Here is a 16,868-nt window from a genome sequence, read left to right on the forward strand (position 1 = left end):
TTTACTTAGATGGATATGAAATAATATGAATTATTTCCATCTTAGTAATAATTTCCAATAAATATTTAGAAAAACATTCAATTTAAGTTGTTACAAAATTAATTTAAATTAATTTACAACTCAAATTTAATTTTCTATAAATATATATTGCATTTCGAAAAATTAAAGTATATAAGCATACAATTTTTGAAAAATGCATATTAAAATAAAAAATAAATCCTGGAAAAATTATTCTAATTTAATGTTGGCCCAAAATTAATTAATAAAATTAATTTACAACAAAAAATAATTTCCTATTTAATTAAATATATAAGAAAAATTTCAAATATTTAAGTATGATGATGAAAACCAACTTAAATATTAATTTTCTATTTAATTAAATACACTAGAAAAATACTTCAAGCAAAAAATATCATCTATCTAGATTTTCCTTTGACTAATTAATTCAATTTCTAATAATATACTTTAATTCAATTTATTTTAAATTAATCAATAAATGAAAAAATCATTGATTTAAGTTGATCCAAGAATTAATTAAAATAAATAATTAATTTACAACTTAATCTATTTTTCAAGATAAAATTCGAAATTCTAGCATTTAAGAAATGAAATTTCGAAAATTGATTAATAAAATAAAGAAAAAATATATTTTGAAAATTATTTAAATTTAGTTGAAAAAATAAATTTCAACTAAAAATAATTTTCTATTTAATTAAATGTCATGAAAAAGAAATATTTAAGTATGATGATAAAAATCAACTTAGATATTTAATTTTCAAATTAATTAAATGTATTAAATTCAAGAAATAAATAATTAAGTGTAGAGAAGGCTTAATTATTAATCTCTAGTTTAATACTAGGAAAAATATACTTAAAATAAATTGTACCAAAATTAATTAAATAATTAATTTCACAATTTATAATATTTTCCTATTTAATATTAGAAATAATAAGTAGTCTAGAAATAACTATCTAGAAAATATCTTATTTGACTAAGTATCTTTTCCACAAAATTTAAAAAAATATCTAATTTAAGTTGTATTAGAAAAAATCTAGAACTTAAATATTTTTCAAATTTAAATTTAATTAAATATCAAAAATTAAGTTGTAACCACTTAATTTGAAAATATTCCATTTTAAGTTAATATTCGAAAAGATATTAACTTAAAAAATATCTAAAGAATCTTAATAACCAATGCCTAAAATTCCTCAACTTAATTTTGAAATTTTGAATTCAAAAGATATTCAGATTTAAGTTGGTTAGTTGAAGATAACTAAATATCAACTTAAATAGGAATATTTAATGAAAAATTTAAATTAAGTTCCAGAAAGAATCTAGATGGTTATAATTCTATATTTAATTAAATACAAGAAAATACATATAGTTTAGCTTAGAATATAAAATTCTTTAAACTATGATTTTCTAAATTAATTTCAAAATAAATGAAATTAATTATGTTGCTAATCAATTTTAATTAGGTTAAACTAGTGTAATTAACCTAGTACAGTCATTCAAATCAGGCAAATGGGCCTTCACAATTGGGGTGGTTCATGTGAGGGGGTGCTGGGTTCAGTATGTCGTACCCACTTCTATGGCTCCCAACTCTCACACGAGGCCCAAAAGAGAGGAATTTAACCTTAATAAGAACAACTGTTATTAATTGAATAGGCCCAAAAACTAAATGGGCCTAAATAAATTCTATCAATAACTATGATAATTTATTTTAGCAACATTAACCTTGTTGACCGAGATTTTCGACAACTATTAAAATATGATTGTAATGAAGAGCTGTAAGAAAGTGAGATAAAGATTTTTTACGTGGTTGGGGCGTTAATGAGCCTTAGTCCACGAGTCTCTGTTATTAATGGATGTATTTAATACAGATTCTACACTTGAGAGAATGTCTTTCTCTTAAATACAGAGAATGTTCTTGGTGAGTATTTTCTCTTCTTGCTCTTTTGCAAACCAAGATTCTCGACCCCATTAAATGAGCTTTGAGGGGGTATTTATAGTGTTTTGGTGGGGTAATCCCTAGAATTGTTCTTACACATGTATCTGTAAGTATCCATAAAGTTGGGCATTTCCAATGAATATACCATGGGTGATGCATGGTCAAATCCCTAGGTGCTGTAGGGCTTTTATGAAGAATGTCCTTTCTGCCTTGTGATTGACGTGACTCTTCGCAGAGTAGCCGTCGCTAGACTTAAATGATCATTACTATAGCGCTGCTGTTCGGGGGTTGTGCCGTCAGACTTTATTGCGTGTTACAGTCTCAACACGCTTCCTCCCATGCAGCATTAAATGCGACTTGATTGCTCGGGAGAGACCTGACATATCCCGGAGAGCCTTCACGCTATACTAGCTTCCTGGAGTACCTTGTACTCCGGGTGCCTCCTCCGGGACCCATGCTAACAGCGCTTCCTTGTGGCGCACAAAGACTTAATAAATGTTTACAAGTTATCTGATCCACGTGTCCCCTCTCGACTGGTCCACGTATTTTGGGCAAATTCTGGAGCAACATTTACCCCCCAAGCCTTGTTTACTTAGTAAGAATAAACCAAGGCTTGTTCAAGTGTCTCCGGTCGACTCCTCGTTTTCCTAGCTCAAGCCTCGAGCGCGTGGGGGCAAATTAAATGATGTCATTTAATGCAGCGATTTGCTTTTTGCAGGAATGTCTCCAGCCGCCTCCTCGGTCTTCTGATACGAACTCGGGGCGCGTGGAGGTGCGTCTGATAATGGCATTAAATGCAGCGATTCGCTTTTGCAGAGGTCGATTCGTTTCACGCCCCATGACTGATGCGGCGCATTAATTGTGTCAGACGGATACTCAAACGTTTCCACCGCCTTAATGGTAGATTGATTTGATCCGTTGATTTTCGGGAATTCGAATCGTGCGTCTCCCCCACCGTGCGATTGGTAGGTGATGACGCCTGTTCCTCATGCGTTTTTGCCTATAAAAGCCACCGCCTTTCCTTCATTTCGGTTACTTTCCATTCCTTGCCATTTCTGCTCGAATTTCCCAGAGAGAAAAATTCCTCGAAGTAGCACGAACTGTCTTAATACTTAGACACTTCATTCAGTTTTCCAGTGTTTGACTTCGCCAGTTCTCCTCAACTTTCACCCAACCACATTCAGTACCCCCAGTTCAACGATCTACTGTAAGTTTCTTGCATCCTTAGATAATAACATGCTTATATTTACTTCGTTCGTTTTCTGGGTTCGTACTTAGAGGCTTCTGGCTGTGTGAGTGTTTAAGTTCTTCGAGTTCTGCTTTATGTTTACTGCGTTAGTTGTAGAATCGCCATTATCATGCCCCTGTTGTAGTCATACAGCTTTGTTTGAAGAGGGCCATGTGTTCTTCGTTTAACAGTTGCTTAGGGCATAGGAAGGCTTTTCTCTTTTCTTTTTCTTTTTGCAAAACCACTTTCTGCGATTTCACTGCACCCGACATTTGTTCAGGGATTCTCTCCAGAGTTTCTCATGTGACACGTGTCCGGAGGGGGCCTCTTTCCAGCGGTTAGGGGACCCCCACTCCCTTTTTCTTGATTTAGGGTTTGGTAATGGGACCTAACTGCTGGACTTTTCTTTTTCCCTTTTTGTCTTTCTCAGAACACAAAATGTCTGCTTCTGGCTCAAAATCTTCGAAGAAGAAAGGGAAAGGTATGGCCACGCTGGAAGAGGTTTCTCTGGGACCCGTTGCCCAGGAGGGGTATAAATCCCGTGCAACTGGTTGGGAAGCGGCCGAGCTTCGATCCACCCTGACTTGTCCTCACCAGCTGGAGAACATTATTAATGTGGCTGGGATCAAACCCTCCACCTCAGGGACCTTCCACCGGCCTCCTCGTGACTCGGAGACGCCTAATCATAACTATGACGGCTTCGGGGCTTGGAGTCAGACCCATTTGATGACCGGTGCCATGCTCCCGCTCCAAGATTACTTTGTTAATTTTCTTGTATTTGTCGGCCTTGCGCCATACCAACTTATTCCTCAAGCTTACCGCCTGCTCTCAGGCTTATTTATTTTTTACACCGCCCGTGGCTGGGGGTCTCCCAGCCCGGCGGAAATTTTATATTTTTATGAACTTGTATCCGTCCCCAAGAAAGGGGACAAACTTAAGGATGGTTTTTATGGGTTCCGGATCCACCACCGCTAACGAGGGGTGGTTCCGTATAATAAGCGTACTCACGTTAAGGAGTACCGCCACCGATTTTTCTTTTCTTCCGGGTTCAGGGCCGTGGACCACCCGGAGCTTCTCACGGAGTGGGTGCGGATCCCACCTTACCAGCGGACGCTTCCCACTCAGGCTTTCCTTCGAAGGGCCCAAGCCTTCGCCTCCTATGACCACGCCGATCTTGATGTCGGGGGCCTGGTTACCACGGAGAATTGCAGAAAGGCCAAACTTATCCTTTCTCATCAATTCCTTTCTCATCAATCCGTGGATGACTCCAACCTCTCACGGGTCATTTGCCCCAATGTGAGGGCGCCGGTTGCGGAGAAGGCCTTCCGGGACAAACTCATTGCCACGGCAGAGAAGAAGTACCAAGATTATCTCTACCGGAAGGCCCAGGAGAAAGCGTACTCTAAGGCCCAGGCTGCCTCGGGGAGAGGACTTCGCGTGGGGAGTCCGGTGGAGCGAAGGAGCCAAGCCATTGCTGGGAAGTCCGAAGCTAAATTTTTTGACAAGATACTTCAAGAAGAGATTGGGGATCGTTCTGCCAGGCGGCCCCTTCGTATTGAAGATTCTTCCGAGAAGCAAACTTCCCGGCCACAGCCTTCGGCCCCCGAACCAAACTCGGGTGCTCCCGGTGCTAGCACCTCCGGTGCCGGCGGTAAGTCTCCCTTGATAATTCGCTATGTTCCTTCCATTGATGAATACACCAGTCATAGGCCCGTAGGGTTCGACGAGCGTCTTCGTAGATTTAAGATGCCGTTGACCCGGTGGGGGGATCATTTGAAGGAATTTTACTTTTCGAACTTAGGAGATTACCTAGGTCGGTCCCGGATGGGCTCCGGCCCTCCGGAACCTATTCCCTTAGGTCCATCAGCTTACATAACGTCCAGCTGGTTTCGGCCCTCGGACAGTTATCTCGGAGATGACGCCGCCAGCATTAAAGTACAGGACTTTGCTAGGGCCGAATTAGGAAGTTCGGGTAGGAGTAGCTTATTTGCTGTATCTTGTATAAGCGGTTCCTTGCGGACTTCTAACACTTGCTTATTTATTTATTTTTTTGAAACAGATATCTCCATGGATGCCATCCTGGAACAGCTTGCCGGGGTTCATACTTCTGTGGCTCCTCCGGCCTTCACCTCTTCTCCCCCAGCCCCTTCCTTGAAGGTTTCTTCCAGCGCTCCCCCCGACACTATTGACTTAGTGGATGACGAGGAGGTGCTTCCGGGAGAAGGCCAAGGGAAAGGGTGGGACTTCTCGGAGGAAGCCGTTGAGGGTGCAGGAGAGCCTCAAGCCCTTCCGGAGGTAGCAGAGGAGGACGAGGAGGAGCCTGAAGTGGCTCTGATTCGCAAGCGTAAGGGCAAGATGGTTGCCCAGGATGAGCCGAAGAGGCCTCGGAGAGCCGACACTCCTGCCCATGGCCTAGACGGCGGGGTCTCCCCGATGGAGGAAAATCCTGCTCCTCCCCACATCGAGCTTACCCCGATTCCGGGGGACGAGGTGAGGCAGGAGCTTCGCATAGCCAAACACAACTATGCTATGGATGAGTACTCCCGGGGGCATGCCGAAGTGGAGGCCCTTAGGAGGATTCTGCGAGCTGAGGTTGAGGCGAACATCAACCACCCAGAATACCAGGATCCGTGGGACCCTAATCTGGACCTCTTAACGGACTGGTTCCGTCGCTTCCTAGGGCCTACCTTGGCTCCCTTTGCCGCGGAGATGACCGGCGAGTTCGCTTCTCAGCTCACACGTTGCGCGCCCAAGCGGTTTGCCACTTGCGCTTCCCTGAACTCCATCTTCCAGGTCCAGGACCTCAGCCATTCTCTCACGGTGGTAAGTACTTTGCAATTTTTGCGTTTCCTTTTGTTGTTTGTATGTTGTTTTCCTCCTTTGAGAAATTTTTTCTTATACTTTGTTATGGCTCAGCTTGCTGCTGAGGCTGGCCGCCTCTCCAAGAACATCATAAACCATGGCTTCACTCTGTCCGACTTTGGAGACATGAATGACGTCAGGAAGGTCCTCCAAGACCTCACAGCGGAGAGGCAGATCTACCAGGAGGCAGCGGCCAAGGCCAAGGAAGAGGAGGCCAAACGGAGGGAGGCTCAGGCGGAGGCCATGATCCGGGACGAGGCTCAGCGGAGAGACAGGATGGAGGCCCAGCACCAGGAGGAACTAAGGGCTCAAACCGAGGCTGCTGAGAAGGCCAGGCGAGATCTCCGGGAGGCCAGGGAGGCTTTGGATGAAATGGTCGCCAAGGTGAGATCTCTAGAGGAGACTCACCAGTCGGACATTGAATCCAAGGCCGCTCTAGCTGCGGAGTTGAAGGAGCTTAGGGATTTCAAAGAACAGTCCACCAGGAAGGCCAAGAGGGCCGAGCTCCTTTCTCCTGTTTCCTGCGCCCGGTGCCCGAAGCGCTTTGATGATGGTGTCTATATGGCTTGGGCCACCAATGATCAGAGTATCAAGCTTACTTTTTATCCCAAACCCGAGGAGATGATTGCCAGATTTCGGGAAAAGAAGAAGAAGCTTGATGCTGCGCTTGAGGCACGGATTGGACCTCGTCTTCCTCCGCGGGCTGACTGAGCTGCCGTATTATTGACCCAGATTCTACCCGTTTCTTTTATAACTCTCTTTTTTTTTTTGTTTGTACATATTTGCTGCTACCTTAGAACAATTTACATATAGGCGGCAGCTTTCATTTGAAGGGGAGACAATTATATTTTAAGGCCTGTCCCCGGGCCATTTATATGTATATGACCTGCCCTTTGGGCCAGGATATTTTTTATGCGATCTTTATTCGTCACACTTATATATTTTAACCTGTCCTTTGGCTCAGGGTTTTTATACTTATGCTTTTTATTTTTGTGCATACTTTTTGACCTGCCCTTTGGGTCAGGATATTTTACTTAGTTTGTTTTTGTTTGTCCGTGCGGTATACCCTAGTACCCCCCTGAGTGGCATAGAAACTTTGTTTTTAAGGCACTCAGTTTTATTTAATATAGAGGAGGTATACATTTGGACGGTACAAACCCTTTGAACAAAATCTAAGTTTAATTCGCTACTGGTAATATTTTCTGAGGTGATCGGCGTTCCAGGCTCTTGGGACGGTGGTTCCGTCCATTCTTTTTAGTTTGTAAGTGCCGGAACCGATTTCGTCCTCGATCTCATATGGTCCTTCCCAATTTGGTCCAAGTACCCCCACTCCGGGTTCTTGGGTGGCTGGAAAAACCCTTCTTAGTACCATATCCCTAATAGCGAATTTCCTGCTTTTAACCTTGGAGTTAAAATACTTGGTCACCTTCTTTTGATAAGCAGCCATCCGTATTTGAGACTCATCCCGGAGTTCTTCGACTTGATCCAAAGCCTCTTGGAGCAGTGCCTGATTGGTGGCCGGATCATAAGTCGTCCTCCTGTGGGATGGGAATAATGTTTCCACCGGGACCATTGCTTCACAACCGTACGCCATTGAGAACGGCGAGTGACCGGTTGTGGTTCTGGGGGTCGTCCGGTAGGCCCACAATACCCTTGGCAATTCTTCAGGCCAGTTATTTTTACAGGCCAGTAGCTTCTTTTTCAAAGTGACCTTTAGGATTTTATTGACTGCTTCCGCCTGGCCGTTTGTTTGAGGCCGGGCTACCGCGGAGAAGCTTTTTACCACTCCGTGTCGGTTGCAAAAGTCAGTAAATTCCTCGCAATCAAATTGCTTTCCATTGTCTGAGACTATTTTGTGAGGCAAGCTGTGTCGACACACTATGTTTTTGATAACAAAGTCCAATGCCTTCTTAGCAGTTATTGTCTTCATAGGCTCAGCCTCTGTCCACTTGGTGAAGTAGTCCACTGCTACTATTGCATACTTTACCCCTCCTTTTCCCGTAGGTAGAGACCCAATGAGATCTATTCCCCAGACCGCGAAGGGCCAGGGGCTGGTCATCAAAGTGATCTCATTTGGAGGGGCTCTCGGTATGTTCGCGTACCTTTGGCACGAGTCACACTTTTGGACATAGTCTATACAATCTTTTTTCATTGTTGGCCAGAAGTACCCTTGCCTCAATATTTTCTTTGAGAGGCTGGGTCCTCCCGTATGATCTCCACAGAACCCTTCATGGACCTCTAGCATGATTTGTCTAGCTTCAGGGTCCGATACACACCTTAAATAAGGCATGCTGAGTCCTCTCCGGTAGAGAATGTGGTCCATCATTACATAACGATGAGCTTGATACTGAATCTTTCGAGACAGTGCCCTCTCTTGGGGCAACTCACCTGTGGTTATGTACTTTATGATGGGGACCATCCAGCTGGGTTCTTGCCCAACCGTTTGTGTGGTCTCTTTTATTTTGATGCTTGGCTCTGCCAAGCGTTCCACTGGTACTACCCCCAGTTCTTCGATTTCACTGTCCGAGGCTAACTTAGCCAGACAGTCCGCATGAGCATTCTTCTCTCGGGGGATTCTTTCTACTTTGTAGTCCGTGAACTCGTGGAGCAGTTCTCGGACTATTGCTACGTACGCGGCCATCCGTTCGCCGCGAGTTTGGTATTCTCCGGAAACTTGGTTTACGACCAGCTGAGAATCACTGTAGACTTCCACTCTCTTGGCTCCTACAGCTTTAGCCAATTTTAGCCCTGCTATCAGGGCCTCATATTCGGCTTCATTATTCGAAGCTGTGAAGTTGAATCGGAGTGCCGCCTGGAGCCGCAATCCAGTAGGTGATATCATAGCCACTCCGGCTCCTGAACCGTTCTCATTAGAAGCTCCGTCCACAAATACTCTCCAAGTGGGGATTGGTGGTTCCGGTGTATTGGCTGTTGCCTCGGCTTCATTGCATTCGGTGATGAAGTCTGCCAAGGCTTGGCCTTTTATGGAAATCCGGGGCACGTAATGTAAGTCGAACTGACTCAGCTCCATCGCCCACTTGAGGAGTCTTCCGGATGCTTCAGGCTTCTGGAGAACTTGCCGGAGCGGATGATTGGTCAAGATTCTGATCGGATGGGCTTGGAAGTATGGTCTCAACTTCCTTGATGCCATCAGGAGGCAGAATACTAATTTTTCAATGACCGGGTACCTTGTCTCGGCCCCTACCATGCGCTTACTAACATAGTACACGGGGTGCTGAATTTTTTCTTCCTCCCGGACCAGTGCAGCGCTGACCGCATGCTCGGAGACGGCCAAGTAAAGGAACAGGTCTTCTCCAAGGACGGGTTTTGATAGGATAGGAGGTTTGGCCATGTGGTCTTTTAACCTTTTGAATGCCTCCTCGCATTCATCCGACCATTCGAACTTTTGGCATTTCTTCAGTATGTTGAAGAAGGGTATGCACTTGTCCGTGGATCGTGAGATAAAGCGGCTCAGTGCGGCTACCTTTCCGGTCAAGCTCTGCACGTCCTTATGTTTCTTGGGGGATGGCATGTCCAGGAGAGCTTGGATTTTCTCCGGGTTTGCTTCGATCCCCCTTTGGCTGACTATGAAGCCCAGGAATTTTCCCGACTTGACCCCGAAGGTGCATTTTTTCGGATTGAGCTTCATGCCGTATCTCCGGACGACTTCGAAACATTCTTCTAAGTCGCTCGCATGGCTGTTGCATGCTTTGGATTTGACGAGCATGTCGTCTACATATACCTCCATGTTTCGTCCCAGGAGGCTTTTAAACATCCGGTTAACCATTCTTTGATAGGTTGCTCCGACGTTTTTCAGTCCGAAAGGCATGACTAGGTAACAGTATACCCCCTTATCGGTCCTGAAGCTAGTGCACTCCTGGTCTGCCGTATGCATTTTTATTTGGTTGTACCCAGCATAGGCATCCATGAAAGACAGCAGCTTAAATCCGGACGTGGCGTCTACCATCTGGTCGATCCTGGGCAGCGGAAAACAGTCCTTTGGGCAGGCTTTGTTTAGATCTGTGAAATCTATACAAACCCGCCAAGTCCCGTTCGGCTTGGGCATTAAGACCGGATTGGCCAGCCATTCCGGATAATACACGTCGCGGATCATGCCATTGGACAAGAGTTTGTCCACCTCTTTCTCTAAGGCCTCGGCTTTCACCGAGTCGAGCGGGCGTCTCTTTTGCTGTATAGGGGGCATGTCCGGGTTGACATTGAGTACATGGGTGATGACATGAGGGCTGATGCCGGTCATGTCTTCTTGGCGCCATGCAAAGATGTCGACGGCGCCCTTCAGTGTTTTTATTATTTTATCTTTTTCCTCCGGATCCAGGCTCTTCCCTATCCTGAGTACTTTGGTGGAGTCGTCGTCGCACACTGGTATTTCTTCGACGTCCTCCATTGGTTCCACGACCCTTTCGGACCCTATGCGAGGATCCAACTCATCATCTTCAGCCTTTTCTATCTCAGGGGGCCCCCGGACCATGAGTACTGGTAAGTGGGTGGCAACATTGTAACATTGCCTGGCCTCTCCCTGATTTCCCTTCACCGTTCCGACTCCGGCTTCCTGGGTAGGGAATTTCAGGCATAGATGTCGGATTGAAGTAATCGCACCAAAGTCGACGAGGGCCGGTCGGCCTAGGATTGGATTGAGTAACCTCCCACACCTCACTGTGTCTTGCGGCCTCGGCATATCTTTTTCGCTCCTTGCGAGTGTTTCCTCCGATATGGGGACCTCCGGAGATCATGGCTACCCGTCCATTAGGCCGGGGCGGTAGTCCGGGGATATAGTGGGTGTCACCTGCGGGAGCAGCTGGAGGCAATACTCCTGCTGTACCCCCTGGCGTTCCCGGAGGCATACCCCCGGCCACCTGCCCTGGATTAAGGTGGGGCAACCTATTTTTGATCCACTCATAGAGGTGGCCCAAACGGATCAAATTTTCAATCTCGTCTTTGAGATTTTTACACTCATTGGTGCTATGACCAATGTCGTTGTGGTACTCGCATCTTTTACTCGGATCTCTCCGGGAGCTATCTTTGTACAACGGCTGGGGCCTCCGGTAGTGCGTATTTTGCCTAGTGGCAAAATATACACGTTCCTGAGAGTCCGTGAGCTCTGTGTACTGAGTATATTGGGGTGTGTACCCCTTCTTTTGGCGCTTCTCTCCCGTCCGGGTGCTGCCCTTGGAGGACCTTTTGCTCCTTGACCCCTGGGTAGGGCCTGTTAAGCTAGCAGTCGGGGCAGCCTGTGAAGGAGTTCGTCCATTCACCCCGGACGGGTTGCCGTAATGGGAAGATGCCGGTGCCAAAGCTTGACCCTGGCTGTATCCGGGAGTAGCGGAGAACTGTATGCTACTTATTGGTGGAGTTGCGGTCGGGACAGTACCCGAGGGCGACACTCCTGGCATGTATCCTGCTATCCCGGTGGGATAGTAGCCTCCGTAAGCCACGATCTGGGCTTCTTCGAGGTTAATATATTTTTGGACTCGTTTCTGGAAGTCCTGAAGGCTAGCAGCGCCTTCTTGCTGCAACTCGTTCCAGAAGGGAGTCCCAGTGCGGATTCCTGCTTGGAGAAGCGCAAGCTGTTGTCCGTCGTCGACCTTCTTGGTCTTCGAGGCTTCCTCTCGGAACCTCTTGATGTAATTCTTCAAGGTCTCGGTGGGCAGTTGCTTGATGTTGGTCAAGGCACTAACCTCCAAGTTGACCTTCCTGGGAGCGACAAATTGTCTCCGGAAGTTGGTTTGGAGTTTGTTCCAGCAACCCACTGATCCTGGTTCCAATTTTTTGAACCATTCCTCTGCTGATCCGCTCAGAGTGAGGGGGAAGCACAGGCATTTGGCGTCATTGCTGACCCGCATGACTGTCATGACACGGTTGAACCGTGACAAGTGATCACTGGGGTCGGAGTTCCCAGTATATGCCGCCATTTCGGGCATCTTGAAGTTCTTAGGGAGCTCCGCCTCCAGGATATGTTGGGCACAAGGCTCCCGATCCTCACTGTCCGAGTCGGAGTCGTCTCCCTTCTGCCTCCGGGAGACTCGAGCAATATCTTTTCGAAGTATGGAAAGTTCCGCCATAATCCCTTCGTTTACAGCACCCGAGGAGACCACGGGCCTGTATCTTTTTTGGTCAAGGTGATCCCGGAGGTCACCTTGATTCCCATTGATTTGATTTCTCAGATCAATGGGAGGACATCTCTGTCCTCTTCTTCCTCTACCCCCTGGTTCATGGTGCACGGAAACGCTTTTCCGGTCCCCTCGATCCTGAGGGCCAAGGCTCCCTCTTTGGGGCTTGCCCCTCTGCGGACCTTTCACTTTAGGGAAATCTGAGCGGACCCTTCGCGGATCCTGCACCTTTTTCTTTCGCCCAGGGGTAGAAGTAGGGTTTTTTGTTTGGTTTTCCTCAGCAGGGTGCCTTATAGGGCTAGGTTCCCTAGGTCTTTCTTCTTTGGGAGTTAGGCGAAGACGTCGCTGGCTCCCCGTCGAGCCCAGCTGCCATTGCCTTGGGATGCACGTGAATACCAGCTGCCTCCATGGCTTTCTGCATGGCTAGCATCACTTCCTGCATTTTTTGATTTTGCACTTTCTGAGCTTCGATCTCAGTTTCATGATCGATAGCTTTTTGTCTAAGGAGCACCAACTCCGAGTAGCTTCCTCCGTCATAGGCATACTCGTCGAGGTGTTCCTCGTAGTTCTCGTCGAGAACTATCTCTTCTTCTTCTTCCTCGGACTCCTCTGCTGCCCTTGAGGCTACATCTTCCTCATTGGGATCTTGAGCGTTTTCTAGAGGGCGAGGATGACGTGTAGCTCTTGTCTCCACCATTGTTGTGAAGTCAAATGCTTGTTATGTAGCAGCTTTCCTCAGCTCTCAATGAAAGCACCAAAATGTTGACCGAGATTTTCGACAACTATTAAAATATGATTGTAATGAAGAGCTGTAAGAAAGTGAGATAAAGATTTTTTACGTGGTTGGGGCGTTAATGAGCCTTAGTCCACGAGTCTCTGTTATTAATGGATGTATTTAATACAAATTCTACACTTGAGAGAATGTCTTTCTCTTAAATACAGAGAATGTTCTTGGTGAGTATTTTCTCTTCTTGCTCTTTTGCAAACCAAGATTCCCGACCCCATTAAATGAGCTTTGAGGGGGTATTTATAGTGTTTTGGTGGGGTAATCCCTAGAATTGTTCTTACACATGTATCTGTAAGTATCCATAAAGTTGGGCATTTCCAATGAATATACCATGGGTGATGCATGGTCAAATCCCTAGGTGCTGTAGGGCTTTTATGAAGAATGTCCTTTCTGCCTTGTGATTGACGTGACTCTTCGCAGAGTAGCCGTCGCTAGACTTAAATGATCATTACTGTAGCGCTGCTGTTCGGGGGTTGTGCCGTCAGACTTTATTGCGTGTTACAGTCTCAACACGCTTCCTCCCATGCAACATTAAATGCGACTTGATTGCTCGGGAGAGACCTGACATATCCCGGAGAGCCTTCACGCTATACTAGCTTCCTGGAGTACCTTGTACTCCGGGTGCCTCCTCCGGGACCCATGCTAACAGCGCTTCCTTGTGGCGCACAAAGACTTAATAAATGTTTACAAGTTATCTGATCCACGTGTCCCCTCTCGACTGGTCCACGTATTTTGGGCAAATTCTGGAGCAACAAACCTATATGCATCTATAATAAAATTAAACACATAGGCTCACACAGGCACACTTTGGATGGGTCCTATCATGTTGCTAGGTCATACACAGATGAAAGAAGATTGTAAATATACCTGTTACAAATTATTATCTTGACCAAGGGAGCCATCAAATCATTAGATCTGGCAAAAAGTAACCATGGCTATTTGCAATCAAGTAATAATAGGTTTTGAAAACTTACACATAAGCTAAAACACATACTCCTGCAACAAGGTTAGCTGGATAGTTGGATGTAGGATTTATTTAATTTTAAATTAAATATTTAATTTCGAAAATATTTAATTAAATAATAATAATAAAAAAAATTTTGAAAAATTTAAAAAAAATTGAAAAATTCGAAATTTTAAAAAAAAAAATTAATTTAAAATTAAACCTACAATTTTTGAAAAATTAGGTTTCAACCAACCTAAATATCATTTCAAAAATTTGCTAACTACTTTTAAATTTTAAATGTTATTTTATAAATAAAAATTAAATAAAAAATTAGAAAAGATAAATAAATATCTTTTTCAAATTTTAAATGTAATTTAAATAAATAAAATAACAAAATTTAAAAAATTAGCAAAATATCTTACATCTATTTAAAATTACATGATTATAAATATCTTATTTTAAATTTAAATAAGGTCAAAATATCTAAAAAGATTTAAAAAAAAAATCTTAAAAGATAAGATATTTTTAAAATATCTTAAAAGATATTATAAATATCTTAAAAGATACTATAAATATCTTATAAAATCTGACCTTAAATTTAAAAAAATATAATCAAATTTAAAAATAAGATAGATTTTTAAGCAAAAAGATAAATACTAATTCTATTCAAATTCAAATTACACTAATATCTTGAATTAAATTAAAAAAAAATTAAATTAATTCAAAATGATAATTAGAATTGAATTAGGAATAGTAATAGTATATATACAAAACCATACAAAAAATTGGAAGTTAATTCCATGAAAAAGTATGAAAAATTGAAGAAAAAAGAAAAAATTCGAAATTGTACGGACAGTTCTGCGATCGCAGGAAAATATCAGCACAGCCCCGATTTTGTCAAATCTTCAAAAAATCATAACTAATTCAAATAAAATCCAAATTGAGTTCTGTAAAAAGCTAACTTGCTTAATTTTTTCCATACTATCCAATAAAAATAATTCCAGAAACGAAATCACAATTATTTTTCACGAAAATTTCACAAACATCAATCAATCATCAAATAACACTCAATACAACATGATACCATCCAAAGAACATACAAACAATCGTTTTAAAGTCCAAATTTCTTGCAAGTAAATCAATTACCATGGCTCTGAGGCCAGTTGTTGGAATTTATTTTACCAGGATCTTAGATCTACTCACAAGTATGTTTATTAACATCCTAAATATGAACTTTCTAAAACGATGAAATAAACACATATAAAGTTAAAGAAACCTTACATTGGGTGCAGCGGAATTAAATGACTCCTTCCGTTCAGATATCTAGCCCTTGATTCCTTTCTGTAGCAGAGCATTATCAATATCTGAACCTGGATCTCTTTCTCTGAATCCTTGATGCTGAATCTCCTTTGCTGATGATCTTTCTTCACGATCTTCCTCACTATGATTGAGGTATTGCTTGATGTGTGTGGGCACTACTCTAATCACTAAGGATTTCGAAATATTGAAGAAGAAGAGAGAGAGTGGTCAGCTAAAGATAGGGAGAGAGAAGGCTCAGTTTTTTTGAATAGAAAAAGTCAGAAGAAAAGTGTTATTTTTTTGAAGCCTTCACTATCTATTTATAGCATTCCACTAGGGTTAGATTTGAATTATATGGCATTAAAATAATGAAAAAATCAATTTAAAATGCTACAATAGGTGGCCGGCCATGCCTTTAATGGATTGGGCCTTGGGCTTTGCAATTTTGCAATTTTAACACCTTTTGTATCTGATTTTCTCAAAAAATACCAATTTCTTAATTCAAACATTTAAATGCCAATTCTAACTATTTAATAACTATAAATAATTATTAAATAATATTGTCATTTATCATATTTATTAATTGAACCATACAAAGTATCATAATTAACAAATATGCCCCTATAAACTCTTTCCTTACAATTTCGCCCTTACTTAGTGAAAAATTCACAAATAGACATAGTCTAATTTGAAAATTATAATTGATTAATCAAAACCAATTACATGAGTCTTACAAGCAATATTATCTCAACTAGTGGGGGGGCCATGGGTCTATATAACCGAGCTTCCAATAAGTAGATCAAGAATTTTAGCACTAAAATTCACTAACTTATTAATTCTTCGTTGAATCCACGCATAGAAGTTAGAATTGCACTCTCAATTATATAGAATGCTCTATATGTTCCACCATATAGACACATCATTAGTTATCCATTGTTATAATCCTAATGTGATCAATGATCCTCTATATGAATGATCTACACTTTAAAGGGATTAAATTACCATTACACCCTACAATGTATTTATTCCTTAAAACACTTGACCCCGTATAAATGATATTTCAGCTTATGTGAAATGAGTACTCCACCATTTATGTTCGTTTGGTCAAGCTCGAAGGAGATCATCCTTTGCTTACTATTCGCCAGATAGAAGCTATAGATTCCATGTTTATGATAGCGCTCCCACTCAATTGCACTACCGTGTTCCCAAAAAGTACGTATCACCCTGACCAAAAGGTAGGCTTAACTAACAATTCAAGGAACACGAATAGCCTTTCAAGATTGAGCCTAATCATAACAGGATTAAGATCATTTGATCTAGGATCAACTAGGCGATATTGACTTGAATAGATTTTACGGTAAGTTTAATAAATCTAAGTCAAAGTTCAATATCGGTCCCTTCCGATGCATACTCCATGCATCCAACCTGAGCTTTACTTTAACCAATGCTCTGGAAAGAACATATAGCACTTCTCCAAATGCAAGTAAACTCTGTTGTAGATTATCATATCAGTAAAACCCTATGTCTGATAAATCTAGGAAACTTTATTCACATAGTCATGTTTACTTTCCAATGTGTTGACGGCACAATAAACAGGATCAAGTATGTGAAAAGGGTTTCAGATGAATTTATACATTATGTACATATAATCATGAAATAAATCATG

General features: G+C 42.7%; 1 protein-coding gene across 1 annotated transcript; it reads left to right on the forward strand.

Annotated features, from left to right (window-relative positions):
- Positions 1-5,299: 5,299 nt before the first annotated feature.
- LOC133033656 (uncharacterized) lies at positions 5,300-7,016 on the forward strand. The gene is made up of 2 exons (XM_061108653.1): positions 5,300-6,003; positions 6,097-7,016. The coding sequence occupies exons 1-2, from the start codon at positions 5,536-5,538 to the stop codon at positions 6,751-6,753; spliced, it is 1,125 nt and encodes a 374-aa protein (XP_060964636.1). The 5' UTR covers positions 5,300-5,535; the 3' UTR covers positions 6,754-7,016.
- Positions 7,017-16,868: the final 9,852 nt, after the last annotated feature.

This window comes from Cannabis sativa, chromosome 1 (genome assembly GCF_029168945.1).
Source record: "Cannabis sativa cultivar Pink pepper isolate KNU-18-1 chromosome 1, ASM2916894v1, whole genome shotgun sequence".
NCBI lineage: Eukaryota > Viridiplantae > Streptophyta > Magnoliopsida > Rosales > Cannabaceae > Cannabis > Cannabis sativa.